At 53.3% G+C, this 27,844-nt stretch overlaps 5 protein-coding genes and 2 non-coding genes across 11 annotated transcripts; 2 read left to right on the top strand and 5 right to left on the bottom strand.

Annotated features, from left to right (window-relative positions):
• The first annotated feature begins 369 nt into the window (after positions 1-369).
• EIF3G (eukaryotic translation initiation factor 3 subunit G) lies at positions 370-4,896 on the top strand. Its single transcript, XM_066272777.1, has 11 exons — positions 370-433; positions 567-613; positions 1,107-1,190; positions 1,281-1,369; positions 1,771-1,830; positions 2,630-2,734; positions 2,829-3,018; positions 3,912-4,019; positions 4,147-4,283; positions 4,361-4,467; positions 4,772-4,896. Exons 1-11 carry the CDS (start codon positions 414-416, stop codon positions 4,785-4,787), a joined length of 963 nt encoding a protein of 320 aa, XP_066128874.1. The 5' UTR covers positions 370-413; the 3' UTR covers positions 4,788-4,896.
• Positions 4,897-5,614: 718 nt separating this feature from the next.
• Positions 5,615-7,831, bottom strand: P2RY11 (purinergic receptor P2Y11). The gene is given in 10 exon segments (XM_066252654.1): positions 5,615-5,780; positions 5,782-5,838; positions 5,840-5,885; positions 5,888-5,973; positions 5,975-6,099; positions 6,101-6,168; positions 6,171-6,214; positions 6,216-6,297; positions 6,300-6,530; positions 7,813-7,831. Coding segments are annotated over 10 exon segments (924 nt in total).
• Positions 7,832-8,178: 347 nt separating this feature from the next.
• Positions 8,179-11,800, bottom strand: PPAN (peter pan homolog). 3 transcript variants are annotated; one of them, XM_066253344.1, is made up of 12 exons: positions 11,714-11,800; positions 11,456-11,626; positions 10,877-10,978; positions 10,639-10,689; positions 10,364-10,534; positions 9,745-9,821; positions 9,454-9,561; positions 9,224-9,347; positions 9,067-9,145; positions 8,827-8,956; positions 8,596-8,759; positions 8,179-8,516 (listed from the first exon to the last, which is right to left on the bottom strand). In XM_066253344.1, exons 1-12 carry the CDS (start codon positions 11,729-11,731, stop codon positions 8,338-8,340), a joined length of 1,374 nt encoding a protein of 457 aa, XP_066109441.1. In that variant the 5' UTR covers positions 11,732-11,800; the 3' UTR covers positions 8,179-8,337. The 3 variants fall into 3 exon arrangements, with proteins under 3 accessions (XP_066109441.1, XP_066109442.1, XP_066109440.1); XM_066253345.1 differs by having other exon boundaries at positions 9,454-9,558; XM_066253343.1 differs by having other exon boundaries at positions 9,067-9,347.
• LOC136321342 (small nucleolar RNA U105B) lies at positions 9,634-9,713 on the bottom strand. Its single transcript, XR_010728603.1, has one exon. It is a non-coding gene; the product is annotated as a small nucleolar RNA U105B (small nucleolar RNA).
• LOC136321312 (small nucleolar RNA SNORD105) lies at positions 10,751-10,837 on the bottom strand. Its single transcript, XR_010728576.1, has one exon. It is a non-coding gene; the product is annotated as a small nucleolar RNA SNORD105 (small nucleolar RNA).
• Positions 11,801-15,466: 3,666 nt separating the features above from the next.
• On the top strand, positions 15,467-20,749 carry ANGPTL6 (angiopoietin like 6). Its single transcript, XM_066272731.1, has 6 exons — positions 15,467-15,558; positions 17,560-18,142; positions 18,814-18,988; positions 19,517-19,704; positions 19,784-20,054; positions 20,555-20,749. Exons 2-6 carry the CDS (start codon positions 17,567-17,569, stop codon positions 20,743-20,745), a joined length of 1,401 nt encoding a protein of 466 aa, XP_066128828.1. The 5' UTR covers positions 15,467-15,558; positions 17,560-17,566; the 3' UTR covers positions 20,746-20,749.
• Positions 20,750-21,026: 277 nt separating this feature from the next.
• SHFL (shiftless antiviral inhibitor of ribosomal frameshifting) lies at positions 21,027-25,442 on the bottom strand. 3 transcript variants are annotated; one of them, XM_066272751.1, is made up of 8 exons: positions 25,110-25,442; positions 24,512-24,635; positions 24,280-24,329; positions 22,892-22,930; positions 22,561-22,710; positions 22,004-22,107; positions 21,731-21,777; positions 21,027-21,254 (listed from the first exon to the last, which is right to left on the bottom strand). In XM_066272751.1, the coding sequence occupies exons 1-8, from the start codon at positions 25,128-25,130 to the stop codon at positions 21,031-21,033; spliced, it is 759 nt and encodes a 252-aa protein (XP_066128848.1). In that variant the 5' UTR covers positions 25,131-25,442; the 3' UTR covers positions 21,027-21,030. The 3 variants fall into 3 exon arrangements, with proteins under 3 accessions (XP_066128848.1, XP_066128840.1, XP_066128858.1); XM_066272743.1 differs by having other exon boundaries at positions 21,731-21,885; positions 25,110-25,440; XM_066272761.1 differs by lacking the exon at positions 25,110-25,442 and adding an exon at positions 23,100-23,188 and having other exon boundaries at positions 21,731-21,885; positions 24,512-24,596.
• Positions 25,443-27,844: the final 2,402 nt, after the last annotated feature.

Raw genomic sequence — 27,844 nt, 5'->3', positions numbered from 1 at the left:
GCAACCACCCTATGCATTTTGACTGGATCATTAATCCATTGACATTTAAAGTAGTTATTAATAGGTATGTTTATTAATACTGTTTTATTATCTATATTTTTATCTTTTTTTCCCTTCTTCCTAAAGAAGGCCTTTTAACATTTTTTCTAATACTGGTTCGGTGATGATAAATCTTAGTTTTTTCTTATCTAGGGTTAAATTTTTTTTTTAATGTAATGGGGTAAACCCTGAGATGCGCCTCTGCTACCTACGGGGCCTGAGTAGCATCACCCAGCTGTTCACACAGCGGACACCTCCGAGGGCAGGGGGCGCTGTAGCGCCCTCGCGGGATGGTGTAGGCTACGGAACCGGAAGTCTCGTTCACCTCTTACTTCCGGTCTCTGGCTCAGACTTGGTCTGCGTGGAGTTTTGCGATGCCTACTGGGGACTTTGAGTGAGTCAAGGGTCGGGAAGAGGGTCCCGGGAGGCTATTTTGGGGGTGTCCTATGGGACCTCGGTGCTCCAAAGGCTGCAGGAGCGGGCATCGCTGGATCAACCCTTTTTCTCCACAAACTTGTCCCCCGCAGTTCGAAGCCCAGCTGGGCGGACCAGGTGGAGGAAGAGGGAGAGGACGGTGAGTACGCCTGGTCGTCCCGCGTCACCGCGGTCAGCTCCCAGCCCGGTCACTGCCGTCTGCTCCAGCCCCGACCTTGGCACCATGGCCAGTCTCTGTCTCGTGCCGTCCTCATCTTGGCCAGGCTATCGCCAATTCCACATGTTCACTAGCCAGCCCCATTTCCTCCCATGCCACCGGCCAAGTCCTCACAGCCGCTCCCCCACTACTGGGGAAAAGTTTTAATAGTCTTCCTCTTGCCTTTGTGTCAGTGCCAGGATGCGTTGGTGACCTGCCCCTGCCTTCATGCCAACGATACCCTGTTCTTGCCATTGTTCGAGTTATTACAGCCAGCTCTGGTGTCACTGCAGGGCTCTCCCAGGGCACTTTCTGGCCTTTTGGTTCTGTGTTTCTCAGTTTCTAGTATGGGAATCATCCCAAAGGTTCCCTTCATTTCAGCTTGGGAACTCCTGCCTCTCCACCTCACTCCTCTCCCCCACACTCCTTCTCACAGACAAATGTGTCACCAGCGAGCTCCTCAAGGGGATCCCTTTGGCCAGTGGTGACACCAGCCCAGATCCTGAGCTACTGCCAGGAGGTGAGTGAGGACCTTCACTCCATCCCTAGGCTGCCTCTCTTCCCTAATTGCATTATCTTCTTGTCCCCATTACGTATTTCCCTCTCCCAGCTCCACTTCCGCCTCCCAAGGAGGTCATAAATGGAAACGTCAAGACAGTGACTGAGTATAAGATAGATGAGGATGGCAAGAAGTTTAAGGTGAGATTGGGTGAGGAGAGAGGGGCACTTGGACCAGGAGGGGTTGGAATATGTTGGGTGGGTTGGTAAGGAAGATCTTCTGGCCCTCATAATATTGAGACACAGGAAGCTCAAACCTCTTCCTCTCCTCCCCACCTACTCTTCTCCTCCCCACCTACTCTTCTCCTCCTCCTCTCTTCCTCCTTGCCTCCTCTCTCCTCCTCTTCCCTCCTCTCCCCTCCTTTCCTCCTCCACCCCTCCTCCCCTTCACCCTACCACCCCTCCTCCCCTTCTCTTCTCCCTTCCCCTCTTCCATTCTTCCCCTTCTCCTCTTCTCCCTCCTCTCCTCCTCTCCTCCTCTCCTCTTCTCCTCTTTTGTTCTCTCCATCTTCTCCTGGCCTCTCCTGTTCTCTCCCATCCAGATTGTCCGCACCTTCAGAATTGAGACCCGGAAGGCCTCAAAGGCTGTTGCAAGGAGGAAGGTAAGACCCTGTTCCCCTGGTCTGTGGGAATTGACCCAGAGGAATTAGGAATTCTTTTTCCCAGAGCCTTTATTTTTAGAAGTGGGATTTAACTGGTATACCTGTTTTATTGGAGGAGAATTGAGGCCTAGGGGTGTTTGTACTCTGTACCAAAAAGTCCAGGGTGGGTGAAGTTGTTTCTTACTCTTCTTGGCTTGTCTACCAGGAGGAATAGAGCCAAGCACTCCCCTGAAGTGATCATAGCAGGAGATATGATCAAAATAGGTAGATCTGGTACAGTTATCTGCTTTGTGCCAGAACTCATGCTGTATGCTTTGTAGGAGTTCTTTAATTTGATTCCTATGGCAACGCAGGGAGGCGGGGAGTATTGGTGGTCCCCACTTTATAGGGGAGAAAGCTGAGGCTCAAGTGATCTATCTAGCCCAAGGCCTCTCTTCTTCTCCTCTCCCCTCTTCTCGAGATCTGGGTAACCACTGCATACCACTGAGCATCACTCACTGGTGGGAGCTGGTGTACCACCTGCATGGCCCCCACAGGCTGTGCAGTTGTTTCCACCTGATCCTCTGTTCTCTCATTTAGAACATAGAACTGAGAGCTGCCCCAGCCTGCAGAAGCTGGCATGAAACTAGGGCCTGGCATGTGCTCAGGAAATAGGAACTCATTGTCACTGCTATGGGGGTGAGATTTAGAGAAGGTGGGAAATGGGATTTAAGACCAAGATAGCTACTGTAGGTCTGGGGTGCAGAGGGGAGGGCCTCCTCCCTATCTTGACCTGTCTCTCACCCTGCCCTGAGCCTAGAACTGGAAGAAATTTGGGAACTCAGAGTTTGACCCACCAGGGCCCAACGTGGCCACTACCACAGTCAGTGATGATGTGTCCATGACTTTTATCACCAGCAAGGAGGTAAGTGGGGCAATAGGGTGGGGTAGTAGTGGCCAAGGTGGTGGTGGTGGGGTGCAGCAACCCCACTCTGAGCTGCTTCCACCTGCCCTGCCAGGATCTGAACTGCCAGGAGGAGGAAGACCCAATGAACAAGCTCAAGGGCCAGAAGATTGTGTCCTGCCGCATCTGCAAGGGTGACCACTGGACCACCCGCTGTCCCTACAAGGACACGCTGGGGCCCATGCAGAAGGAGCTGGCTGAGCAGCTGGGCCTGTCCACTGGCGAGAAGGAGAAACTGCCTGGAGGTGCCCAGTGCCTGGGGGGTGTGGCCAGCAGGTCATAGAGAGGGCGGGGGATGCTGTGTGCACCCTAAGAGTCTTAGGTTGTCACTTGCTTTGTGTGAATGGGCTGTCTCCATCACAGTTATTATCAGCACTGCAAAGGCTGTGGCCACGGTCCATGTTGTGTGTGTGTGAGATTGGCCAGGTGGGTGCTGTGACTGCTGGTGATGTTACCTGCCTCTTCTTGTTGGCGGCTTTATGAACCACTTGTGTGTATAACTACACTGTGCATGGTTGGGAGGCGATGGACCCCTGTATGTGCACCTGCTGGGTGACTTGCCCACTGTGATTCTGCTGCTGATTTTGTGATGGTCCTGATTGGAGTATGCTGTGTCTGTCTGCCACTGCCACGCTTGCCACCCAGTGTTTCTGTGCATGCACACACCTATGAGTAGACTCAACACATGTGACTGTCCACAGTCCATGTCCTTTAGTGTGATTTGCTGATGGTGAGTTTGAGTTTGACCTACCAGGGCCCAATGTGGCTATAGATACATAGATAACTATATCTGACTTTTTGTGTGGCATTCTTGTTAACTGCTGTGTATGGGCCCTGGGGACTGTCCCTGCCCCGTGTGCTTGTGTTCCTTTGTTGGCCAGGCAGGGTATTCCTTGAACTTTCAGGCCTGTGGGCACCTCGGACTGTATCAGTGCCTATGGCTTTTTTGTGTGCTGCTGGCTTCCTGGATGTGACCTTTATGTAATCCTGACCACCAGGTTTCTGAGGGACCAACCAGATGCCTGTGGCTTTGACAGTGCCTAGCTGAGTCAGGGCTGGAATTGCTGGCATCTGGGTGAGTCTTCCCCCTCTGCTGTGCTAGAATGGGGCCTGACCCGACTCTGCTTTTGGTCTACAGAGCTGGAGCCTGTGCAGGCAGCCCAGAGCAAAACAGGGAAGTATGTGCCACCAAGCCTGCGGGATGGGGCCAGCCGCCGTGGGGAGTCCATGCAGCCCAACCGCAGAGGTGAGGCAGTGAGGGCACCCTGACGCTGGCCTGTGGGCAGGCACTTCATAGCAGCCCGTGATTATCCTATGGGTGGAGCCCAACTAGCCCAGTCCCTCACAGCTGCTTCTCCTTGCCTGGTGCCCAGCTGATGACAATGCCACCATCCGTGTTACCAACCTGTCAGAGGACACCCGTGAGACTGATCTGCAAGAGCTTTTCAGGCCCTTCGGCTCCATCTCCCGCATCTATTTGGCGAAGGACAAGACCACTGGACAGTCCAAGGTGGGCTGGTGGCTGTGGAGGGGAGGGGTCATGTGTCTGGCTGTGCCTTGAATACCCCTTTTTCTCCCCTTCCCCAGGGCTTTGCCTTTATTAGCTTCCACCGCCGCGAAGACGCTGCCCGTGCCATTGCTGGGGTGTCTGGCTTCGGCTACGACCACCTTATCCTCAATGTCGAGTGGGCCAAGTAAGACCCCTTCCCTGCCCAGTCAGTGTGTCACAGCTCACACTCAAGCTGACTGCGTCCCCACACTAGTTTGATAATCACCAAGCGTGTTCTGAGTTCCAAGTCATTTATTGTCCTTTTCTTCTTGAGGGGCCACTGGTGTCCAGGGCCAGGCTGACACTGCTCATGTAGCTCCACATGTCCTGCCTTGTGCCCCACCCCCACTGAGGCCCCATTTGTGTGTGTTGGGTGGGGTGTCTTAGGGTAGCCTTGGGTCTGAAGCCCCCACACTTGCCCTTCTCATCACTCCTGTATGCTTTTCTAGGCCATCCACCAACTAAGCCAGCTGTTGCTGCCGCTGTTCAGCTCCTGGCCCAAGGACCCTGTGGCAACAGAAGGCAGCCTCCAAAAGCAGGGGACTCCAAGGGCAATAAAAAGGCTCCAAACGTTCTGTGTGTCCTGTTCCTATGAATGTCACCCACTTTGTGGCAGGTGGATTAGCCCTTCCTCTCCCCATGTGGGGTTGCTCTCCAGCCCTTCTTGAGTCAGTGCTGTGAGAGAGAAGGGGGGAGGAGCAGGAAGCATCAACTCCCATATGTGCCTTGACCAGGGAAGCCAGGGTTTTGAACCGGCAACTTCAGTGTTTCCAGGTTGACACATCCACTGCACCACCACAGGTCAGGCCAGAAATCCTTTTTTAAGTGAGGTGGGAGGGGAGATAGATTCACATGTGCCCCAGCTGAGGTTTACTCGGCAACTTCATCTGGGGTCAGTGTTTGAGTACTGAGCTATTTTTAGCACCTGAGGCTGACACACCCATACTTGGTCCAACCAACCTCTTCTCAGCACCTGGAGCCACGCTTGAACCAATTGAGGCACTGGCTGAGGGAGGGGAAGAGGAAGAAAAGGGGGAGAGGAAGAGAGAGAAGCAGATGGTAGTCTGTGTACCCTGACCAGGAATCGAACTTGTGATGTCCATATGCCGGCCTGATGCTCTATCCACTGAGCCACTGGCCAGGGTCAGAAATTCATGCTGCTCTGGCTGCTCACTATGGTGACAGGCCTTTCTTTGGGGAAGCAGTTTGGGGCCTGTTGTGCTCCCAAGTGCTGTTCTGCTGCTGGGTCCTAGGGCCCTGTGGTGGGGGAAAAGGCTCATAGTAGACCTCAGTCATGGACTCAACTCAGGAAGCTGGGTTCCCAAGGTTTTGGTGGCTGTGATACTGAGGGGCAGGGCTTGAGTGAACCTCAGCATTCTCTGAGGTCTGCAGCCTATACTGGGTGCTACAGTCATAGAGAGCAGAGGGTGGATGCAGATGGCTAGAGGCATGAGGACCTGTTACTTGGCTTACATAGGACCCCAGATCCAGTGCCTCCACAGCCTGAGCCATATCCAAAGGCTGGACAGTGGGCTCTCCAGTGCTGCCAGGTGAACATGTTGCTTGTGTGACGTAGTAGGACACGTAGAAGCTGGCGTAGAGTGCCATACCACTGGCTACCAGCACTGCCAGCCCCATGCACGGCCTGTTAGAGGGTGAGCAGCAGCGGCAGGTCACAGTCCAGTGCCACCGCCGCTACCACCACCACCAGGCTACAGGCTGTGTAGACCTTCAGCTGTCTGTCACCTGCTATCCCCAAGCACTTGATGCAGGCCTCAAGACCTGGCCAAGGTGCAATTTCCTTCCTGCTGTGGTGGTGTAAAGTGGGAGAAACAGCATGGGGGCAGCCAGCAGCACTGACAGCCCAGACGGGTTTGGGCCACAAATGACTGGGTGAAGAAGGGGTGGATGAGACCCAGGTAACTGAAGCTGCCCAGTAGGTTGCAAGTGAAGAGGAGATGCTCCAGGTGGCAATGGCCTCCCCATAGCACCAGGGTCTGGGTGGGTACAGGTGGGCAGCCAGGGCACAAAGCAGGTCACTGACAGCCAGCTGTGCCGAGACCACAGCTGGGTGCCATGGGTGCTGTTCCCATGTACCGAAGCAGTAGAGGGCTAGGCTGCTGGTGACCACGGCCACCGGGAATTTGGTCACCAGCATGGGCCACAGGAAGCCTTCCTGGAAGCTACTGAAAACTCGGTCAGCAGCTGCTGAGATGTAGGCCAGGCAGGTGGGGCACCCGTGGACTAAGGGTATTACTGCTGAGTGAGCCCTATCCCTCGTGGCTCCAGCTTTCAGAGTTGTACCATGCAGCACCAGTCCTGAGCACTCACTGTGCACGCTGGGCCTGCATGACCCCCTTGTATGTGGGCTTTTGCTGAGTCCTGTCCACTCCCAGGAGGGACACCAACCTTAGCTCCTTTTTTACAGAGGGAATCAGGCCCAGAAAAGTCAGAAGTCTAGAGTTCACTTGGCTCTTTTGGGGTCCTGCACCCTCAAGAACCAAAGGAGACAGCTGCCCTCACAGGGCCCACCTAACCTGGCAGTGACAACTGGGGAGCATCAGTAAGACCCCACTGCAATCTTCAAAGTCAAATCCATAAGCAAGTCCCCACCTGCAAAATCTGTCACCCCCTTAGCACCACTGGTGTCCAGCCCACATCTACCTGGACCAGCAGTCGCCTAGGTCCTGGTTTCCCAGCTCCCCTCCTCACCCTTCTTCACAGAGCCTCCAGAGGGTGCCTCAGTCAGGTTGCATAGCACTGCTCACAGCCTACTCCAGGGTTTCCTCCTCAGAGGGGAAAAGCCAGGGCTTCCCTCATCTCACAAAGCCCTGAGGGGAGCTCACTGCCACCCACCGGCTTCCCTCTTCTGCTCTTGCAGCTCCTGCAGTCCACTTCCTGGCTGTTTCTTAGGCATATCCTGCCTCTGAGCCTTTGCACTGGCTGTTCTTTTTACCTGAATCATAGGCTATAGATATTCTGAAGGCTGTTTCCTTCACCTCTGGCCATCTTCTCATTGCTTCTGGACCCCTGTGCCCCCTTCCGTCCCCCCCCCCCCCTCAAAACAGGTTTCATCTCCATCTGATTGCTGTTTAAACAAAAGCCCCAGGAGTCTCTTCTGAAGGCAGGGAGTGCCAGCTTGGGGATCCTCATGCCCCAGAACAGTACCTGGGACGTTGTAGTGTGGGGATAGTAAAGCTCTGCAGTTAATTCTCACACCCAATCAACCTCAGCTGATGAATGGCTTGTTCCTAGTGGACCCAGCAGGCTGGCCATTGTGCTAGGTGCACAGACCCTCCCTTGCCACAAACTGCTGCCTTGCTCACTTCTGCCTCCCTGTCCCATGGCCCCAGGGCTCATGGAGGATGCTACTACCTTTCAGACATGATCTTACACTATCTCCCCTCCTCCACAGAGCCCTTGTCTGGCCTACACAGGGGCCAGGGTCTGGATGTGCCCAGTTCAGGATCTAGCTGTGCTCGCTCCTCACCTGAGGTGGTGGCTGCCATGGTCTCATTCTGCCTTTGCCTCTGCTGACCAAAATGTGTCCCAGTTCCTCCCCAAGTGATCAGCAGCACTCTGGCCACTTCTTCCCTAGCAGCTCCCCCTACAGCTGGAAAAGCAGACCGGTGCCAGCCACCTTTCTGCTTATTTCCTTCCTCGCAGCACTCTCCAGGTCTGGCCTCGGCTTGCAGGAGCCCTTACTCGGAGCGGTTGGGGAAGGATCCCAGTGGCACCAAAGAACAGGATCAAATCTGAGCTCTGCCCTCAGACTCTGCGCTTCCAGGCCAACTCCCAGGAGCTACTGGCTTCTTTGGGCCATCAGCCCCTGATACCCGATTCTAAATACAGCCTCTGACTCACAAGAAATCAGTGTTTATTAGAGTAGAGGTTGGGGAAACAGCTCCTTTATGAAAGAAAACTAAGGGCTGCACCTGGTTGCCCAGGCAGGAGCCCAGGGCAGCATTTCTTAAGCCCCAATCTGGGGCATTCTGTCTGTTGCTTGGGCTTGGCCTCAGGCCATTTTCTTATGTGGCTGTGCTCGGGACACCAGCTTGGCCTGGGCCCCCCAGGGCCTGCGCTTGCCCTTTGGAGGCCTCTGGTCACTGCCACGGTCTGGTCTCCGCTGCTTTACCCGTCGTTTCTTGCTCAGAGGCCCCGTGGGCCGTCTCCGCGGGGCCGTCAGGAACATGCCTGTGAGCAGAAACTGTCAGGGTCACCAGGGCACAGATACAGCTTCGCAGTACCTGGCTGCACTGATCCCTGTACACACCTTCATCAGGCTCCTTGCCCACAGCATGGCGGAAGTACTCAGCTTCATCCTCCTCCTCCTGCTGGCTGGCCCTCTCTGCCTCTGGGGGCGCCCCAGGGTCCTCAGCATCACTATCCCCACTGGCCTCTGCCTGTGTGCGCTTCATGCCTGCTAGGCTCTTCTTCCTGGACAGGGATGTTCATCATTGTGCCAGTCTACACCAAGGACCCACCTTATCCGCTGACCACACACCTGTGGGCCTCTCGCTGTTCCTGCTTACGCTGGACATTCTGGGCCTGCTGGGCCTGCCTCTGGGCCTTGAGCCGCAACTTCTCCTCCTTGGCTGCCAGTATGGCCTGCAACTCCTCCTCTGTCTTGTGTACTTAGAAGGGAACAATGGTTTACTTAGAGCCAGGTGTGCACACTGCACCTAAAAACCCACCTTAGAGAGCCTCAAACCCCAGGCCCCGTGCCTGCCAGCCCTGTCCTCACCGAAACTATGGAAGAGCACGTTTCCGTCCCCGACGCCCTCCTGGATCTTGATAAGCTGTAGTGTCATCCGAGGCCCAATCTGGAGAGACATGGAAGTGTAACCCTTTCTCAGGGCTGGGGGGCTGCCAGAGGAAGTCACCTCAGCCAATGGCCTCACCTCGGTAAGCCTCACAGCGCTCTGCTGGGCTCGCATGTTGCCGCGCCCCGCAACAGCCTGGGGCAGCTCTGTAATGTTGTGCTCGCCATCGGGCTCTGCCTCACTCTCTGACAGCCCTGCGGCCCTGTGCCAGGGGATACATGGCTCAACAGTGGATCCTAGGGTCCTGGGATTATTCTGGTCTCCCCTGGACTGTGACAGCCTCCCACCCCGCCCCACCCCTTCCTCACGTGGCCAACAGCTCGCTGATGTCCTGCAGGCGGCTCATGTTGGGGAACTTCTCTTGGAGAAGCTTCTTCATCCCACGACTTGCACCCACAGGAACGACTTTGATGCTACTGCAGAGGCCAGAGTGAGTGAGGGGGTCCGGGGGTGGCAGGGTCAGAGGCCAGCCCCACTCTCTCCCCTTTTCATGGTGCATCAGGGCGTTTACTTTGAGACTGAGCAATCACGGAGTCTCAGCAGCAGCACTGTCATCAGCTGCACACATATCAGCCCCCCTCCACAACCACCGTACTCACTAGTGGCGGAAATCCAGATCCTGGGAGTCAGAGTTGTAGTTGATGAGAAGGCAGCGCTTAATGGTATTCAGGTTCACCTGGAAAAAAAGAGGATGAGGACATGGCACCATGTCAGCTGCCTTCAGGTCTCACTGCATACTGGAGCACATGCCAGGCCCCGCAGGGACTGATGGGGTGGCCAAGGTACTGGCTAGAAATCCTGGTTCCAGCACTCACTGACCTCTCCAGTGAGGTCACCCACTCCAGACTCCCCAATGATTGCATCTAACAAACAGAACAAGACCTGCTAATGGCAGGAATTAGGAGCTGCTGCCTTATATATAATCTCAGACTAACAACTTCACCTCTTACCCTCCCTAAGACAGGACCATGACAACACAAGTTAAACTGCTTAAATCAGCACTCAGTAAAGCACTGCTGGCATTTTCCACTTGCCAGATGAGAAGGCAACCCATCGGGAGTCTCTTGCCCTGTGACACATGATTTGACCTTGGGAGTTGAGCTCTCAGCCTCAGTGCTGGGAGATAAGAACTGAGCAATCAATCAACTCTAGGGCTAGTGTGGTACCTGCTACCTGCCTTATCCACCCACACCTGCCACCACACCAGGCCCAGCCAACCTTGTGCACGTTGATGGACGGGAAGAGATTCTGGAACATAGTGGCCATGAGCTTCACATGAATGCCGTGGGGCCCGAAGCTGTTGAGCACCAGGAGGGGAGGGTGGGTGAACTGCTGCTCGTGCATGCGGTGGCGGCGCAGTGAGGAGATCACATCACGCATCAACGTGTACTGCAGGGCAAGGTGGGGGAGGATGGTTGCCAACCACACATGGTTAGCGCCATCCCCAAACCCAGCTCCTACCCCATGTGGTCCGCATATTACCTGAGCCTTACCTTGTTGATTTGGAAGGTCAAGGTGGGGCCTCCTGGGAGGCGCATCAGCTTCTACAGAAGAAAGGATCAATGAGGATTGAGGTGTCCAGATAGGGAGCAGGGGAAGTGGGAAACTTTGCTTCATCTCTTCAGAGCGTTTACTTTGATGCCAGAATCATGGCAGTTCAGAGGCACGTGGGTTCATCAAAAGAGTTGGGGAAGGAGGGTGTGGGAGAGATAGGTGTGGACATCCACTCACAAAGTAGATATTGGTCTCCGTTTTGCTCAAAATTAGGAAATGTGTGACCCCAAGAGGCCCAGCCACTGCCACACAATCCTTCAGAGAATTTTTCTTTTGTATCTGCATATTAAGGAAAAAAAGAGAGAAATGATAAAAGACACACCTTTTTAAAGCAAAGAACTTAAACTGCCATACCTTTTTTGACATCTAAACCTTCAGAGAAGGGGAATAAAAGCGACGTGGAATACTGTTGGCCTCTAAAGCCAATCAGACCTCCTTTGTCCCTTCCTTACTGTACACTGCCCCACTCTGCAGATGAGCCAAAGGAAGCACAGTGAGGTTACCTAATTTGCTCCAGGCGTTTGAGAGAAGTCAAGTTTCCAAACTAGCTTTGCTGATTCCAGAGACCCCTCTCTTAATTACCAGTCTCAGGCACCCAGCCAAGCCCCAAGCTGAGAGCATTCATCCATACGCGCGCCCCCGCTGCTGCCCCGCAAAGCTCTGACAGGCAGGAACGACGGCCCTCAGAGCCAAGAAGAATGAGGCTCCGCATAGACGGGGCCCAGGGCAGGTGGAGGCGGGCTGGTGGGTGCAGACCTGCAGGCGGGTGGCGGTGAGGGGCTCCATGACCCGTCGTAAGTCCAGGCTGAGCTGCCGGACGCCGCGACCCGCGCGACCCCGAGCGAACACGAACGAGTGTGGCTGCGCGGCATAGGCCTCGAGGTTGCGCTGCTGAGCTTGGGCGCGCGCACGCTTCTGGTGCCGAGACTACCGGAGAGAGAAGCAAGCGTGAGCCTTGCAGCCTCCGCGGGACCTCGGCCTGCGCCTCCCGCGTCCCCGCCCGCTGAAACTCACTCGCCCCGACTGCCCCATGCTGGCTTCTCCTCCACGAGGTCCTACTGCCGGCGGCTTTAGACGCCGTGACGCTCACTTCCGGCACAGGAGAGATAACCACGTACTGCGTCGCTGCGCTGTGGCGTCACCAGGTGGGCGTACGCTCCGAAGAGCGAAGGGGAGGGAATCACTGGATGTATTGCTATGGAGACTCCAGAAACCTGTTTCTATGGAAACCTGGGCGGGGCCGCTTGGGTCAAGGAGCTTGAGAGAGCGCTGAGAAATGAAACGCGGGTTCGAATCCCGCCTCTGTCAATTCTGCCAGCGGTGATATATATATATTTTTACTTTTTTTAAAAAAATATTTTATTTATTGATTTTTAGAGAGAGGGGATAGAGAGAAAGAGAGAGAGAGAGAAGAGGGAGGAGCAGGAAGCATCAACTCCCATATGTGCCTTGACCAGGCAAGCCCAGGTTTTGAACCAGCAACCTCAGTGTTCCAGGTGTACGCTTTATCCCACTGCGCCACCACAGGTCAGGCCTGCCAGCAGTGATATTTTGAGAGCCAGTTTAGCACCTCGAGGCTCCTAGAGTATCCTAAAGTGAGTATTATAATCACTTAACTCTTGACCCATGAATTAAGAGAGATAATGTGCTCACAGTGCTTTTCACACTGGCATCAGATACTTGGGGAGAAACTAGATAAGGGGGTAGCACCATGGCTGGTTACTTGTTTGGACCCTCAGCTCCTGAGGGCCAGCTGTCCTCCCCAGAAGGCCCTGTCTGCGGATGGGCTGAGGATGGAAACTTCACATCACCTTCTGGAAACTCAGGGCAATGCAGGCGCTTGATGAAAAATTCATCCCCTCCAGGTTTCCGCTCAAAGCCCCAGTCTTGGCCTTAGGCCTCTGGCTTCTTCCCCAGAACCTTGGGGTGGGGGAAAGGGACGCTCCCAACATCTCTCCCCCTGTCCCATTTGCTTCTCCTCCTCCATCTGCCTCTGCTTCCCCTATCTGCCTTCCCTCTTCCTGTCTCCCCCTCCCCAGTTCTTCCTTCACTGTGTTTCCTCCTCCCCATCCCTCCTCCCTGTCTGTCTCACTCTACCCTGACTTTGTTTCTGCCATCAATGTCTCCTTTATCACTTCTAAGTTTTAATATTAATCCTCTCTCTGTCCCTATCTTCATTTCTCTCATATGCTCTCTCCATTCCCCCATGTCTCTCTCCTTCTCTGTCTCAGACTCTCTCTTCTGTCAGCCTCTCTGACTTAGGACGTTTTCTCTCTCTGCTGCCAATGGGGGAAGTCGGAGGGGGCTGTGGATGGGGGGCCAAGGGGCCCCGGGAAGGGGGGCTCAGTTTAGGCCTGAGCTCAGCCTGGCAGCCTCTCTCGGATCTGGGAGGGTCATTTCCTCTTTCAGCCCGAGTCCACTTGGGTTATGAGTTCAGGACGGTAGGAACTGCAGAAGAAGGTGGCTGGTTGCTGAGGACTTTGCACAGGTTAGAAATCACAGACCAGCCTGACCTCTGGTGGTGCAGTGGATAAAGCATCGACCTGGGAACACTGAGGTTGCTGGTTCAAAACCCTGCACTTGTCTGGTCACGGCACATATGGGAGTTGATGCTTCCTGCTCCTCCCTCCCCCCTCCTCTCTAAAAAAATGAATAAATAAATAAATAAATAGACAAGTTTAATAAAAAAAAATTTAAAAAAAAAATCACAGACCTGTGCTCTGGGGGCTCTGGGTGAATCTCTTTGTAACCCTGAGAAATGGCTGTATGGTTACTTCTGCCGGTTTCTGTCCTTGCATGACTTGCCCAGTGTGAGGATGCGACAGTGTGGGTGGGATACAAATGAAGACATGCACTCCATGGTGGGGGTGGGTATCAGGGTCTTGCTGTGTACCTGATCTGCATCTCTTTGTTTGTTAGTGTGTGACCCCTTGTACCTGAGTGTGTATGTCTGACACACAGGTACACACTCAACCCACAGGATACTTTCTTTTAAGTAGTGATGTTGATGTGTGTGTGTGTCTGGCCATATTTTGAACACACAACTGCTGCTTGAATCTGTGTTGTTTCCAGTTGTGTCCTTGGCAACACATGCCAGGCAAATACCCACACATACATGCACATAGATATTCCATCTGTCTATCTTTGCTGCTTTGGGCTACGGTTTGCATATTTCATTGGGTGTCTGTATGTCTTTGTGCTACACTGTTATGTGCATACAAGTGTGTGTGATTGTCACAGTATACATGTGCAAATTTTAGAGCCAAGCTACCTGGTCCAAATCCCATTGAAGACCCTTTCAGGTTGTGGGACCATGGAGTAAGTCACTCACCCTCTCTAAGGCTCAGTTTTCCCTGCTGTAAAATGAGGCTATATCCTGACCTGTGGTGGTACAGCGTATAAAGTGTTGACCTGGAATGGTGAGGTCACCAGTTTAAAATCCTAGGCTTGCCTGGTCAAGGTATATATATAGCTGCTATTCTCCCACTCTCTCTCCTTTTTCTAAAATCAATAAAATCTTTAAAAAAAAATTCAGTGAGAGGAGAGGAGGCAGAGAGACGACTCCCACATGCGCTCTGACTGGGATCCACCCGGCAAGCCCACTAGGGGGGATGCTTTACCCATCTGGGGTGTTGCTCCATTTTTTAGCAACTGAGCTCTTCTTAGTGCCTGAGGCGGAGGCCATGGGGCCAACATCAGTGCCCGGGGCCAACTCACTCCAATTGAGCCATGGCTGCAGGAGGAGAAGAGAGAGAGAGAGAGAGGAGAGAAGAGAAGAGAAGAGAAGAGAAGAGAAGAGGGAGAGAGGGAGAGAAGCAAGAGGAGGAGGAGTGGAGAAGCAGATGGGCACTTCTCTTGTGTGCCCTGACTGGGAATTGAACCTGGGACATCCACATGCTGGCCGACACTCAACCAGTGAGCCAACCGGCCAGGCCCGATAAATAAAATTTTTTTTTTTTTTTTTTTTTTTTTTTTGTGTGTGTGTGTGGTAGAGACAGAGAGAGTCAGAGAGAGGGACAGATAGGGACAGACAGACAGGAAGGGAGAGAGATGAGAAACATCAATTCTTTGTTGCGGTTTCTTAGTTGTTCATTGATTGATTTCTCATATGTGACTTGGCTGGGGGGCTACAGCAGATCGAGTGACCCCTTGCTCGAGTCAGCGACCTTGGGCTCAAGCTGGTGAGCCTTGCTCAAACCAGATGAGCCCGCATTCAAGCTGGAGACCTAGGGGTCTCAAACCTGGGTCCTCCACATCCCAGTCTGACGCTCTATCCACTGCGCTACCACCTGGTCAGGTGATAAATAAAATCTTTTAAAAAAGAAATGAGGCTACACATAGAAGCCCATTCAGGTTGCAAGGATTAAATGAGATAAAAGGTGTAAAGGATTTCGAGTCATGCCTGACACAGAGCAGGTGCCATTGCTGATGGTGGCTGTTGTCCTTTTCCGTATGTGTGCATGTGTCTGTGTCTGACACTGGATCTTCCCAGCTTCCTGGGGCCTGCAGCCTCCCACGCTCTGTGCTTTGCTATGGGGGGAATGTCCAGGACACTGACCTGTGTTATCAGGCTCTGGTGGCCTGGGCATGGGGGTCTGGCAATTCGGCCTCAGTTCTCATAAGGGAAATGCTAAATATTTACAGTTGGAGCTCCTGGGCTCAGCACCACAGCTCTAGTCCCAGGCTCTGGGGGGCTGGCAGGGTGGGGTTGTTTACCAAGTCTCCTCCCTCCTGCTTTCCCACCAGCCTCTTCTCTTACCCAGCTCAGAGGCCCTGCTGGACTGGACCCTTGACTCCTCCTTTGACTTCTGTGCCTGCTACAGGCTTCCTCACTGGATTCAGGATCTTGGCTGTGAGAGGTGAGAGGGCAGGTGGAGGCTGATTCTGTCTATTGGGAGACATGGGCCTCTGCTTGGCTGGGGGGCTCCCAGGCCTCCTCCTTACTCCAGGCTGAGATTTTGGTAGGCAATGGGTGTTACACACTCTAACTCCAAGAGATGTGGTCCATTTATGTTGTGAGGAGCTTGGTGTCTTTGGTGGTGGGGGGAGCAGGGAGAGGACCCTGTTCTGTCCTTTGGATCTCCTGCTTTGTGTGTGAGTTCAGTTGTGAAGGTAGCTTTTCCCAGCTCAGAATCCCTCTTGGCTCCCATGTTAGAGTAAAACCAAAGTTCTCCTTGAGGCTCTCAGGGCCCAGCACACTTTGTTCCCTCACCTCCCTACCCCTACCTCCTTCCACTCTTCCCTGTGCTCACTGTTCCAGCCTCACAGGCCTTCCTGCTATTTCTTGGGCACATCAGGTAAGCTCCCACCACAGGGGTTTTGCACTTGCTGTTCCCTCTGCCTAAATGCTCTCCCCCTTCTCTTTCTTCATGTCTTCACTCAAATGTCATCTTCTCTTTAAATAGAGGCTTGACCCGCAAACCCTGGCCAGGTGGCTAAGTTGGTTAGAACGTCGTCCTAATATGTCAAGGTTGTGGGTTTGATTCCCAGTCAGGGCACATATAAGAATCAACCAATGAATGCATAAATAAGTGGAACAGGAAATCAACGTCTTTCTCTCTCTTGCTCCCTTCCCCTCTCTCTATAAACAAAAAACAAAACCAAACAAAATAAAATATCCCAGCCAGCCCAGGACTCCCCGCCTCTCCCCTGCTTGAGGTTTCTCGTAAGCACTCATCACCTTCTGACCTATCCACCACCCATTTTCCCAACCAGGATGTCCACTCTATAAGGGCAGAAGTTTTTGGGTTGGTCATGGCTGTGTCCCCCTCACTTGGAACAGTTACTAGCACACCATAGGCACTCAAAGAGTGTTTGTTAAATGTGTGAGTGAGGCAATGTATATGATGATAAAGACCATGGGACATGTACCTGTGTGGCCCCAGGATCTGTGAGTTAGAACATAGTGGAACTTGGTACAGATAGGGGTGATATGTGGACACGTGAGATGTGTCTTGAGTGTCGGCAGGTACACACATGAGGCATGTGTGTCCCTATCTGAGAGGCTGTGAACTCCAGGAATGAAGGCAGTGGGGGCCCGTGTATGGACCCAACAGGGGAGTAGGTGGCCACAAGTATACATCCTTAAGTGAGGACACTTGTAGGAAGTCACCTATGTGAGTCAGGGAACACCACGGGGACACAGCCAACCTGGGGCATGTGGGCACTGTTTTGATCTGAGGATGTGGGAGATGGAGTGTCTACTACTAGACTTAGTTGGTGAGACTTGCCCCTTACCCCGCCTCACCCCCTCCCACCCATGCTTCCTCTGCTTCAGCCTCCAAAGGTTCCTTTAATACATAAGGCATGATCTAGTCTCAGGGGCTTTGTACATGCTGTTCCCCCTGCCAGGGCTGCTCTTCTCCCCTAGACATTCTCATGGTCCCTGCCCCCTTCAAGTCTTTGTTCAAAACGGTCACTTCCTTCAGATCTTTCCTTCTCTCAAATTGCCCCTGCATAGCTCCCGTCTTTCCGTTTTTAGCGCCATCTAAAACACTTTATTAAATCTCATACTTTATTTTGTTCCTTGCCCACCAGGGCAGGGATTTTGTTTTGTTTCCGACTGTATTCCCAGTGCCTAGAACTGAGGCCGGCACACAGTAGACACTCACTGAATGCTTGTTGAATGAATGCTGTCCCGCAGAGTGGGTGGAACTCAGTGGAGAGGCCTCGGCGGGATCCCATGGGTCTTCTCCAGCCTTTGGGATGGGGGACGGAGGTATAGAGGGGGGCATGTGTGCACCCGGAGCCACACAGGTGTAAACACGCTCATTGGGAGCAGCTGGGTTTGGCTGGGCCTGAGAGTCAGGGGTCGAGTCTGGGTTGCCAGGCCCCCTTTTCCTTCCCATTTCTGCCTGTAGATCAGCGATGTGGGCACCTGGGCTGCGCACGCTGCAGCTGCTGCTTGTGCTTGGCGCGTCCTGGGCGCGAGCGGGTGCCCCGCGCTGCACCTACACCTTCGTGCTACCCCAGCAGAAGTTCACGGGCGCCGTGTGTTGGAGCGGGCCGGCGGCCGTGCGCGGGGCACCGGAGGCCGTGAACGCCAGCGAGGTGGCGGCGCTGCGCGTTCGTGTGGGCCGCCACGAGGAGTTGCTGCGAGAACTTCAGCGGCTGGCGACGACCGACGGCGTTATGGCCGGCGAGGTGCGCGCGCTGCGCAAGGAGAACCGCGGCCTGAACACGCGCCTCGGCCAGCTGCGCACGCAGCTGCAGCACGAGGCGGGCTCGGAGACTGGGCCCGGCCCGAGGGCGGAGCCAGCTGCCGCGCTGGCGCTGCTCGGAGAGCGCGTGCTCAACGCATCCGCCGAGGCGCAGCGCGCAGCCGTTCGCTTTCACCAGCTAGACGTCAAGTTCCGCGAGCTAGCGCAACTGGTCAGCCAGCAGAGTAGCCTCATTGCCCGCCTGGAGCGCCTGTGTCCTGGGGGCGTGGGCGGGCAGCAGCAGGTAATCTTGGTATCACCAGAATCGCAGCCACTTTCTGTGCGCATTGTCTGTAAGATGGTCCTCCTGCAACCCCCCAGTCTTGTATCTTCAGTTCGAAAGTTTCAAAACCCAGATTCCTACCTCTCCGATAATTCATTTGGGTCAAAATGCAACTGCCAGTTTTTTTTATCCGCTTCATATGAATATTTTTAAATTCCTGTAATCAAGCATATTATGTGGATAAAGACCAAAGACCCATGTTATGGAGGTGTTACGTGATATACAATATAGATCCTGTATTACTGTTTCGAACTCCTGCCATATCATTCTGAATTCTGGGACGTGTCTGGCCCTAGGTTTTGAGTAAGAGATTGTTGTTGTGGGACAGTTCCTATCTTACAGGGTTGTTGGGAGCATTCAGTAGGTTAACACTCAATGTTGGAAGCACTCGTTATTTCTGCTTTAAAGAAAAGGAGTTGGAGGTACAGACTGATTAGGTTGTGCACACCAAAGCAGGAATTTAAGCTCAGCTCCGTCTGCTCTTGACAGCTAGAGTTGGGCTTCTGAGGAGGATAAATCCATGCCCCTGCCTGACCTCCAGCCCATCTGGTTGCTGAGAGATTTAGGAACCCAGAGTGGCCTGAGCTGAGAGTCACAGAATGCAATCACATCTGATTCTCTTGGTCACCTAGGTCCTACCACCACCCCTGGTGCCTGTGGTTCCGGTCAGTCTAGTGGGTAGCACCAGTGACACCAGCAGGTTAGACCCAGCCCCAGAGTCCCAGAGCGACCAGACCTTGAGACAGCAGGGGCCCTTGGCCTCTCTCATGTCTGCAGGGAACTCTGCTGTCCCCACCAAGCCAGCGGGTAAGATGAGGGCAGGGCAGTTGGGGGTATGAGGAGGCAGGAAACTTCCAGTGCAGCAAGAGTAGAGGGAAATAGGAATCAAGATTTTTATGGCATATTCCTCTTGTGGTGAGAGGGCTGGAGGAAATACTTTTAATCTGTTGATGGAACAAGGGGCTATGTATGACTCTTACTGAAAAAGACCAAAATTCTTACTATGATTATGAAATAGGAGAGGAGGCACTTTTATTTTGATGAGGGGTCAGGGAATGTAAGATTGCTACTTTGGTGAGAGTTTGAGCTGGTTTAGAGTGCCATGCTGTTTTATTCTGATGGGACTGTAGAACCAGAATCCACATGTGCTGTAGTGAAAGAATGACTTAGTTTTATTCAGGTAAGGGAATTGGTACTGGGGCACTTATTCTGATGAGAGAATGGGAGATGCAGGACTGTTATTCTGTTGAGGGGACCAGTGAGAATTAGGACTCTTACTCCAATAAAGGGTTGGTTGGTCCAGGCTCTACTAACCCCATATCTCTGGGCCCACAGGCCCATGGCAAGATTGTGAAGAGGCGCACCGAGCAGGCCATGGGCATAGTGGAGTGTTTGAGCTGCGACTGGGCCGGCATGTGGTGTCAGCATGGTGTGAGCAGCAGCTGGAAGGTGGAGGCTGGACTGTGATCCAGAGGCGACAGGATGGCTCAATCAACTTCTTCACTACCTGGCAGCACTACAAGGTAGGTGCAGGTAGGTAGAGGTAGGGCAGGGCTGGGCAGGAGACCTGCTCCTAACTTTCTGACTTTCCTGCCCCACCAGGTGGGCTTTGGGCAGCCTGATGGGGAATACTGGCTGGGCCTTGAACCTGTGCATCAGCTGACCAGCCGTGGGGATTATGAGCTACTGGTGCTCCTAGAGGACTGGGGGGGTCGTGGTGCACGTGCCCGTTATGATGGTTTCTCCTTGGAGCCTGAGAGTGATCACTACCGCCTACGGCTTGGCCAGTACCATGGAGATGCTGGAGACTCGCTTTCCTGGCATAATGACAAACCTTTCAGCACCGTGGATAGAGACCGAGACTCCTATTCTGGTAAGGAGTTCTTATTCTAGTGGTGGTGTGAGATGGTATAGGGGAGGTGGGACTTCTAGTGAGAGAATAAGGGGTGGGTAAGATTTCTCTCTGGTAAGGGTCAGGTTATGCAAGAGAACAGAGGACAGGACTTTTATTCTGGTGAGGGACTGGGAAGCTCAGATTCATTCTCTGATGAGGCAATAAAAAGAGGCTCTTGTTCTGGCGAAAGGCAGGGCATGCATGTGGGGAGAATGGAGGAATGTGTGAGAACTAGGACTCTTATTCTAGAGAAGTAGAGATTTTTTTCCATGGGAATAAGAGGTAGAGATCCTAGTTTGCAGAAAGGGTGGGAAAGGTGTGACTTATACTTTGGTAAGGAGAGAGGGAAGGAATTGAAATCATCACTCTGAAGAAAGTAAGGGCCAGGGGATGCCTGGCTAAAGTCTTTCACTAGTGAGGTACTGGTAGAGGTTTTTATTCTGGTTAAGAGTACATGGAATCTTTTTCTTTCCCCTCAGGTAACTGTGCCCTGTACCATCGGGGAGGCTGGTGGTACCATGCCTGTGCCCACTCCAACCTCAATGGTGTGTGGCACCGTGGTGGCCACTACCGCAATCGCTACCAGGATGGCGTCTACTGGGCTGAGTTTCGTGGTGGAGCTTACTCTCTCAAGAAGGTTGCCATGCTGATCCGGCCCCTGAGGCTGTGACCATCTGTCCATCTGTCCCCAAGTCTCAGACGACATTTGTCAGTAGAAGCCCAAGTTGTCCTGGCCACACCTCCTTCACAGTTCAGTATGAGCCATGCCCCACATACCCTCCCATTGTGGATCTGCTCCCCAGGACCCTGAAAACAGGACCCAGGAATCCCCTCACCAACACCTCCAACCCAGGTGGCTCCCTAAGGGCACTGAGATCTCAGTTTGAGCTCATATTTTATAACAACACAAAATATCCACAGACTGTGTCTGGTTTGCATCTGCACCTGGCAGGGGTCACTCCCCTTGCCTGTCCTCCTCCTCTTCCTCTTCCTCCTCTTCTTCCTTCAGGTCTTCCAGGATGAGGTTGTCCAGGTGTTCCAGGAGGCCCCCTTGGCTCAGGCAGGTGGCCACAGTGGAGCCACTGCTGATGTGGGGATTGCTGGGGTGCAGGACTTTGGGCAGGTGGTTCTGCTTCCGGCTCTTGGGGTGTGCACAGGATGTTCCAGGCACGTGGGGCTCTGGGAAGGGAGAGGTTTTGAGGCCCCAGGGCTTGAGGTCACATGAGACTCTGGGGGCTCTGGGGAGAGGAGGAGCTAGGGCCATAGGCTCAGAGCTACAGGAAATTCAGAGGTGAAAGTCATGGGTGTCAAAGCCACAGAAGACCCATGGACACAGGCATCACCTGAGACTCCAGGAGATAAAACAGGAGCCAAAAATACAGAGACCACAGGGGCAGAAGGCACGGGACACTGAGGTGTGGGCCACTGGAGGAAAATTACAGAGCCCCATGGGCAAGACCATGGAATGTGGCTGATGCCATGAAAGGTAGTGTTGGAGGCCACAGAAGACATGGGAGGATGGGCCGATACCATGGGAAGAAAGCACAAGGACTGAGAACTAGGTACTTAAGGCCCCAGAGGTTGATGCTCTAGGAGTCAAGGCCAAGTACTCCGCCCAGAGTAGAGAGGCCAGGGGGGATACCACAGGCCCTTACCTCGCCGGTTGTAGCAGTCAGCAGCTGAGCAGGAATGGGTGTGGGTGCTGCGGTGGTCCGTGTCCCGGTCCCAGCGCGGAGGGAGGATCCGTGTCGGATACACGGGAAAGCCACACCCATAGCAAGGGGACGGGGACCCCATCTGTGCCCAGCCCCTGGGGGCAGGCAGGGCCACGAGGGTTTGAGGGTGAGGTTGAGCTAGGGCCAGGGTGGGGAGGGTAAGGCTGGGGGGGGGGCAGGGCTGAGGGGTGGAGTAGGGGTCAGCACCCTCACCGGAAGTTGTGCCGGCACTTCGGGCAGTGGAACTCAGCCACGCCCCACATCTTGTCACAGGGTACTGGCTCATAGCGCTTCCGGCACTTCCTGCACCGGGACACCTGCAGGTGTGGAGAAAGCAGGCTTGCTGTCAGAGGGGAGCTCCGGCAGCTTGACCTTGGCTACAGTGGGAATATTTATACCATGGAAATTGGTAAACATTACAAATGTGGGGTCCCTCCCATGCCTGCAAGAGCTGGTTCTTAAGCATTTACCAGGAGTACACCACTGGTCAGGGGGTTCAGAAGCCAGATTTGGGGTTGTGGTCTCAGGGTCAGGTTTGATTTCTGTGGTAGCTGTCAAACTGTGGAGTCAGAGGTCAAGTTCTGGGATAAGGGTTGAGCTCAAGGTGAAGATCAGAAGTCCAGCTCAAGGTTGGGAGTTGGGGTCTGAGATCGAGGTCGAGTTCTCAGAGGCTGATGTTCTTAAGTCAGAGTTTCAGACACTGAGGATGGGGGTTAGGAGTAGAGTTTAAAACACAGCCAAGGAATCAAGGTCAGGGAATGGTTTATCACCTCCTTCCGCTGAGGCACACGGCGCCACCAGACATGGTCACAGGAGGAGCAGGCGAACTGCCGGTCTACGGCAGGGATGAGGTCTTCCTGGGCACGTTGGAACATGCGTAGGTTGGCTTCGGTCAGCGGTAGGAGGGAGGTTGCCACTGCCTGTGTAATGGGGGTGGGCGGGCATTTAGAGGGTGGTCACCCCTCTTCTACCAACATAAACATTACGTCAACTCTACTCTCCTGACAGGTGGGTCCCCCTCATGACCCTATGATGTAACTCTCTCCCCCTCATGGATGTCTTCCCTGCTCCACCTCTCTCATTCCCATATCCTGGACTCACCTCGATGTCCTGGTCCTGCTTCATGTCCTCTGGTGGGTCCTGGATGGAGACATCAGAGGCAGAGGCTGGGGACTGAGCTCAGGCCTCTTTCTACCTTATTTGTTGGGGGCAGGGCTCCTGGATAAGAGGTGGTGGGGAGGGTTCCAGCCCCATTTAAGAGTAGAGTGTTCCCAACTTGCAAGGAGCTGACTGAGCAGTGTTTACTTACTGAGAGCCAGCTGCATGACCTGTTATCCTTACAGCAGGTGGGCATACTTTTTATCCCCATTGCTCAGATGGGGAAACTGAGGCCTAGAGCTGGGGGAGATCACCCTGAGTGAGTGTAATGAAGCATGCTTAGACCCCATGCTCCCATCCTGCCTGCAAATGCCAAATGCTTGTTGGCACTGGGACAGTTGGCCTCTTTGAGGCCATGTTGCTTCAGGCTAAGTGTTTCAGCTCCGAGTTCAGATAGAAGCAGGTTTGACCTGCATGCTCCATGACTTCCAGCTGTGGGAATGTGGCTAAGCCACCCACCCTAGATCCCTCTGAGGGGCATCTCAGAGCTCAGGCTCTAACTCTGGGTGGCTGGGGTTGGAATCCAGCTGCCACCTGAATGCTGTATAATTCTGGCTAGTAACTTTATCACTCTTTGTTTCCATTTCCTCATCCGTAAAAAGAGGCAATAAATAATAGGACCTGTCTCATGAGTCCACTATGGCAATGAAATGAGTCAACAGGTAAGTCCTGCTGCAAGGGAATTGCTCAATCAATGCTACTCTTTGCAATTATTTTTATCATACTCTTTATATGGTATAAATGTAAATGTAAAAATGAAAAGGGCCTTTCAAGGAGGCAAAATCCACTGTGCATCAACCACCAAAGCCATCCAAAGAGTTAAGTGGTCATGATGTTTCTGTGCCTAAAAGCCTTTCATTCATTCATTCATTTGTTCATTCAACACATGAGCTGCCCTGACCGTCTTTCCTCCCCCCATCTCCTGCTCATCCCAGCTTGTGTTCCTTTGCTCACGCCATTCCTTCTTTCAGGAAGACCCTTTCTGACCCCTCCATTCCCAGGGATTAATCTTCTCTAGCCTTGAAGAATTGGCAACATATCCTCCAGGAAGCTTTCCCTGACCTCTGGGGCTTCTCTATAATGCCATTTCTCCTGGTTTGTATCACTGACTAGTTTCATGTTTCTCTCCCCCATTTAATATCATCATCAGCATGTAATGAACACCTACTGTTTTCAGGCTCCCTGGCTGACACACACCTAAGAAGTAAATAATGTGGTTGGACCATGAGTTGGGGACTGGCAGTGCACTGAGGGGGCTCACCATGGATGGGCCGGTTTCCCTGTTCTCCCTTCCCAGTTACCCTGTCCTTTGAGGAGCCAGTGGCATTTACCTGGGCATCCAGGTCATTACTCAGTTCCTGTCCGTCTTTCTGCTTCACGCCTGGTGGGGAGAGTAAGAGTAAGCGAAGAGCCCTTGAAGGATTTGTGGAACTTTCAGGTCCCCAGAACCCCAGTACCCTGCCCAACAGAGGATCTCAACACCTCTTCCTACCTAACTCAGAGACCACGCGCCCCATAACGTAGAATCCCTACTAGGCCCGGGACCCTAGCCAGCCCTCTCACCGTACACGATGGAGCGGCCCACTCCGGTATGGTCGCTGCCAAATTTCCTCATCAGAGTCCCCGCCTTCTTGGAGGACACCTTCCCATGAAACTTCTCGCGGAGGCGCCTGACACTCTTCTCCAGCTGGGGTGGGCACAGGGGGGGTCCGATGGGGGAAGAAGAGAGATTGCCCCTCCCCCATTTCTAGGCATCCTTCTTCCGGCCTGAACTTGAGCCTTGATTTTGGCCTTCGCATCCCCCACCCCCATCCCTTCCTGGCATTTCCTGGAAAAAGCCAAAGTCCCCACCGGGCATTGGGGGAGGGTGCGGACTGGGGCTAGCGTCCCAGACTCAGGAGGACGCTAGCCAGGTAACCCCTGGCCTCTGACCCTTGATACTGCAGCCCCCGCTTTTCGTCGAGGAGGCCGCATTTCGCTCTGGGGGAGATGGCAGTCACTCTTCTTCCTTCTTGTCCCTGGGGGGACAAGCTCCAGCCTGAGAAAGGTCTGGGCTTCGGATGGAGTCCCCAGGAACTACGAAGCCCCCTCCGCGGCCCCGGCCCTGACCCCTCCCCGGCATTTCTCGAGAGCCCCCGACCCAACCTTAGTCATCTCCTACCTCCACACCTTCCTGAGACATGGTGGCGACAGCGTAGTTAACCGCAAGGGTCCGCACTGCGCGCTCAGCGCCCCGGGTACTTGGGCGCGCCCGGCGGTCCAGCAGCGCGCAGGGAAGGGGGCGGGGCCTCCGGCAGGCTCCGCCCTTTCTCCCCGGTCCCCTCTTTCGCTTTCGAAGGGTGTTGGGGGCGGTGCGCTGGCTCGGTCCTAGCTCCGCCTCTGCTCTTGCGCCCCAAACCCAAAAAGGAACCTGGGGTCTGCACCTTGCGGCGCGGCGGTGCGCACAGACCTCCGGTAGCGGAGGCGGCGAGGCCTCTGCAGTCGGTCACATGTCCACACGCTGCGCGGGGTCCGCGTCTTCACGTCCCTCGTGGGGGCGGGGCCGCATCGAAAGGCCCCGGTCGGTCTCCGAGCCCCAGCCCCTCCGAGCTCACGTGCCCCTCGTTCCTCTCTCTCCTCCGTCCCCCAAGAATCAGGCGCTAATTAGGACTTGGGCCCCTACCTCTCTGAGTCTCTTACCTGGCCAGATCCCCTCTCTGAACCTCAGTGTACTCCCCTGTAAAATGGGGATAAGACTGACTACATCCAGTGTGCGCGCGCTTTTTCGATACCCTGGGTAGAACGCTTAGTATGCACCTGAAACGCAAACTAGTAGGCAAACTAGTCACAGGGACTCCTATGCTGTCGGTCCAAAGGGACAGACATTGGGGTATGGGGGAAGTGCTTGTAAAAATACAGGTTCCTAGTCCCAGCAGTCCGCAGAAAGCAGCTTTCTGCGGTTCCAGGAAATCTGCATTGTAAATCTGAAGGTTGAGAATCTCTAGGTCCAAGATTATTCTAACTCATTCAGCAGAGAGGGCTGGAAGAGCCCTTAGGAGGGCTCTGGCCCAGCATATCGGCGGCAGAGATGGCTTCTTGGAGGAGAGGACGGCTAGAGTTTGAGGTTTTAGATAGGTGAGGAATAGAGTGGGGAGAAGGAAGCAGCTGGTGCAAAGTCCCTAGAAACCAGAGAGTCTAGTGCTTTAGACCAGAGCTTCTCAACCTCCTCATTGCTGACATTTTGGGCTGGAGAGTTTTTGTGCTTTGGGGTCTGTCTTGTGCACTGTAGAATGTTGAGCAGTGGCCCTGGGCTCCATCTTCAAGGTGCTAGTGACACCCCTCCCCCAGTGGTTGACAACTGGAAAAGTCTCCAGACATTGCCAGGTGTCTTCTAGGGCGCAAAATTGCATTAGGATAAATTTTTTTCCAATTGTGCACTGCTATTATTAAAATGTTGAAGCTCCCCCCTCAGATGTATATTTATTTATAAATGATATACAAATACAGTTATACCAATAGATTCAGTAAATTATTATTATTTTTTACAGGGACAGAGAGAGAGTCAGAGAGAGGAATAGACAGGGACAGACAGACAGGAATGGAGAGAGATGAGAAGCATCAATCATCAGTTTTTTGTTGTGACCCTTAGTTGTTCATTGATTGCTTTCTCATATGTGCCTTGACCACAGGCCTTCAGCAGACCGAGTAACCCCTTGCTGGAGCCAGCGACCTTGGGTTCAAGCTGGTGAGCTTTGCTCAAACCAGATGAGCTCGTGTTCAAGCTGGCGACCTCGGGGTCTCAAACCTGGGTCCTCTGTATCCCAGTCCGACGCTCTATCCACTGCGCCACCGTCTGGTCAGGAGGTAAATTATTTTTTAAAAGATTTTATTTATTGATTTTAGAGAGAGGAGAGAGAGAGAGAAAGGGGTGGAGAGGAGCGGGAAGCATCAACTCATTGTTGCTTCCTGTATGTGCCTTGACCAGGCAAACCCAAGGTTTCGAACTGGTGATCTCAGTGTTCCAGGTCCACGATGTATCCATTGTGCCACCACAGGTCAGGCTGGTAGATTATTTTTTAATTAAAAAAATTTAAATTGATTTGAGAGAGAGAGAGAAAGAGAGAAATATCAATTTGTTGTTCAACCTATTTATACATTTATTGGTTAATTCCTGTATGTGTCCTGACTGGGAATGGAGCCCACAACCTTGGTGTATCAGGACAACACTTAACCAACTGAGCTACCTGGCCAGGGCCTGTAGATAATTTTATAATAATGTTTATTAAATAAAGATATTATTTAGCATCCCAAGAAAAAATAGATGTTCTAATGTTTTCTGCTTGATCCCCAAAGCTTTGTTTGTGGGTGTGGAGACTACTCTATTAGTGAATATAAGCAGTTCATGGTTTTTTGTGCTGAATGGTGGAATTTCAGGCAGGGATGGAACCTATAGTTTTCCCAGAAGACCTGGGATTTTGTCCTGAGGAAAGTGGGGAGATGTGGAGGGGCTTTACCATTATAGTTGCCAATTACTACTACCCATTGGAAGGGGAGGTTACAGCTATGTCCTATTCCCTGGTGTGGCTGGCACCAAGTCAGCAGGAAATAGATGGGAGACTGATCTAGCTATGACAAGAATCAGGACTGTTAGATTCTCATAATAATGGCCACCATATTGAGCGCTTACTCTGTGCCAGGCACTGTTGCAGGTACTATGGACAGAGCATCGAACAAAACAAAAATCCCTGCCCTTGAAAAGCTGATATTTTAGTGGGGGTGATACACAAGAAACAAACATATAATAGGACAAGAAATAAGTACTGGGGTGAAACATGAGCTGTGGAAGGGGGGTGGAGAAAGGGGGCATCAGAGAAGGCAGTGGGAAGTAACATCTGAGGGGAGACTTGAAGGAGGTGG

Source organism: Saccopteryx bilineata, chromosome 1 (genome assembly GCF_036850765.1).
Source record: "Saccopteryx bilineata isolate mSacBil1 chromosome 1, mSacBil1_pri_phased_curated, whole genome shotgun sequence".
Taxonomy (NCBI): Eukaryota; Metazoa; Chordata; class Mammalia; order Chiroptera; family Emballonuridae; genus Saccopteryx; species Saccopteryx bilineata.
The sequence above is the reverse complement of the archived record's forward strand: the minus strand, read 5'-3'. Positions and strand labels throughout refer to the sequence as shown.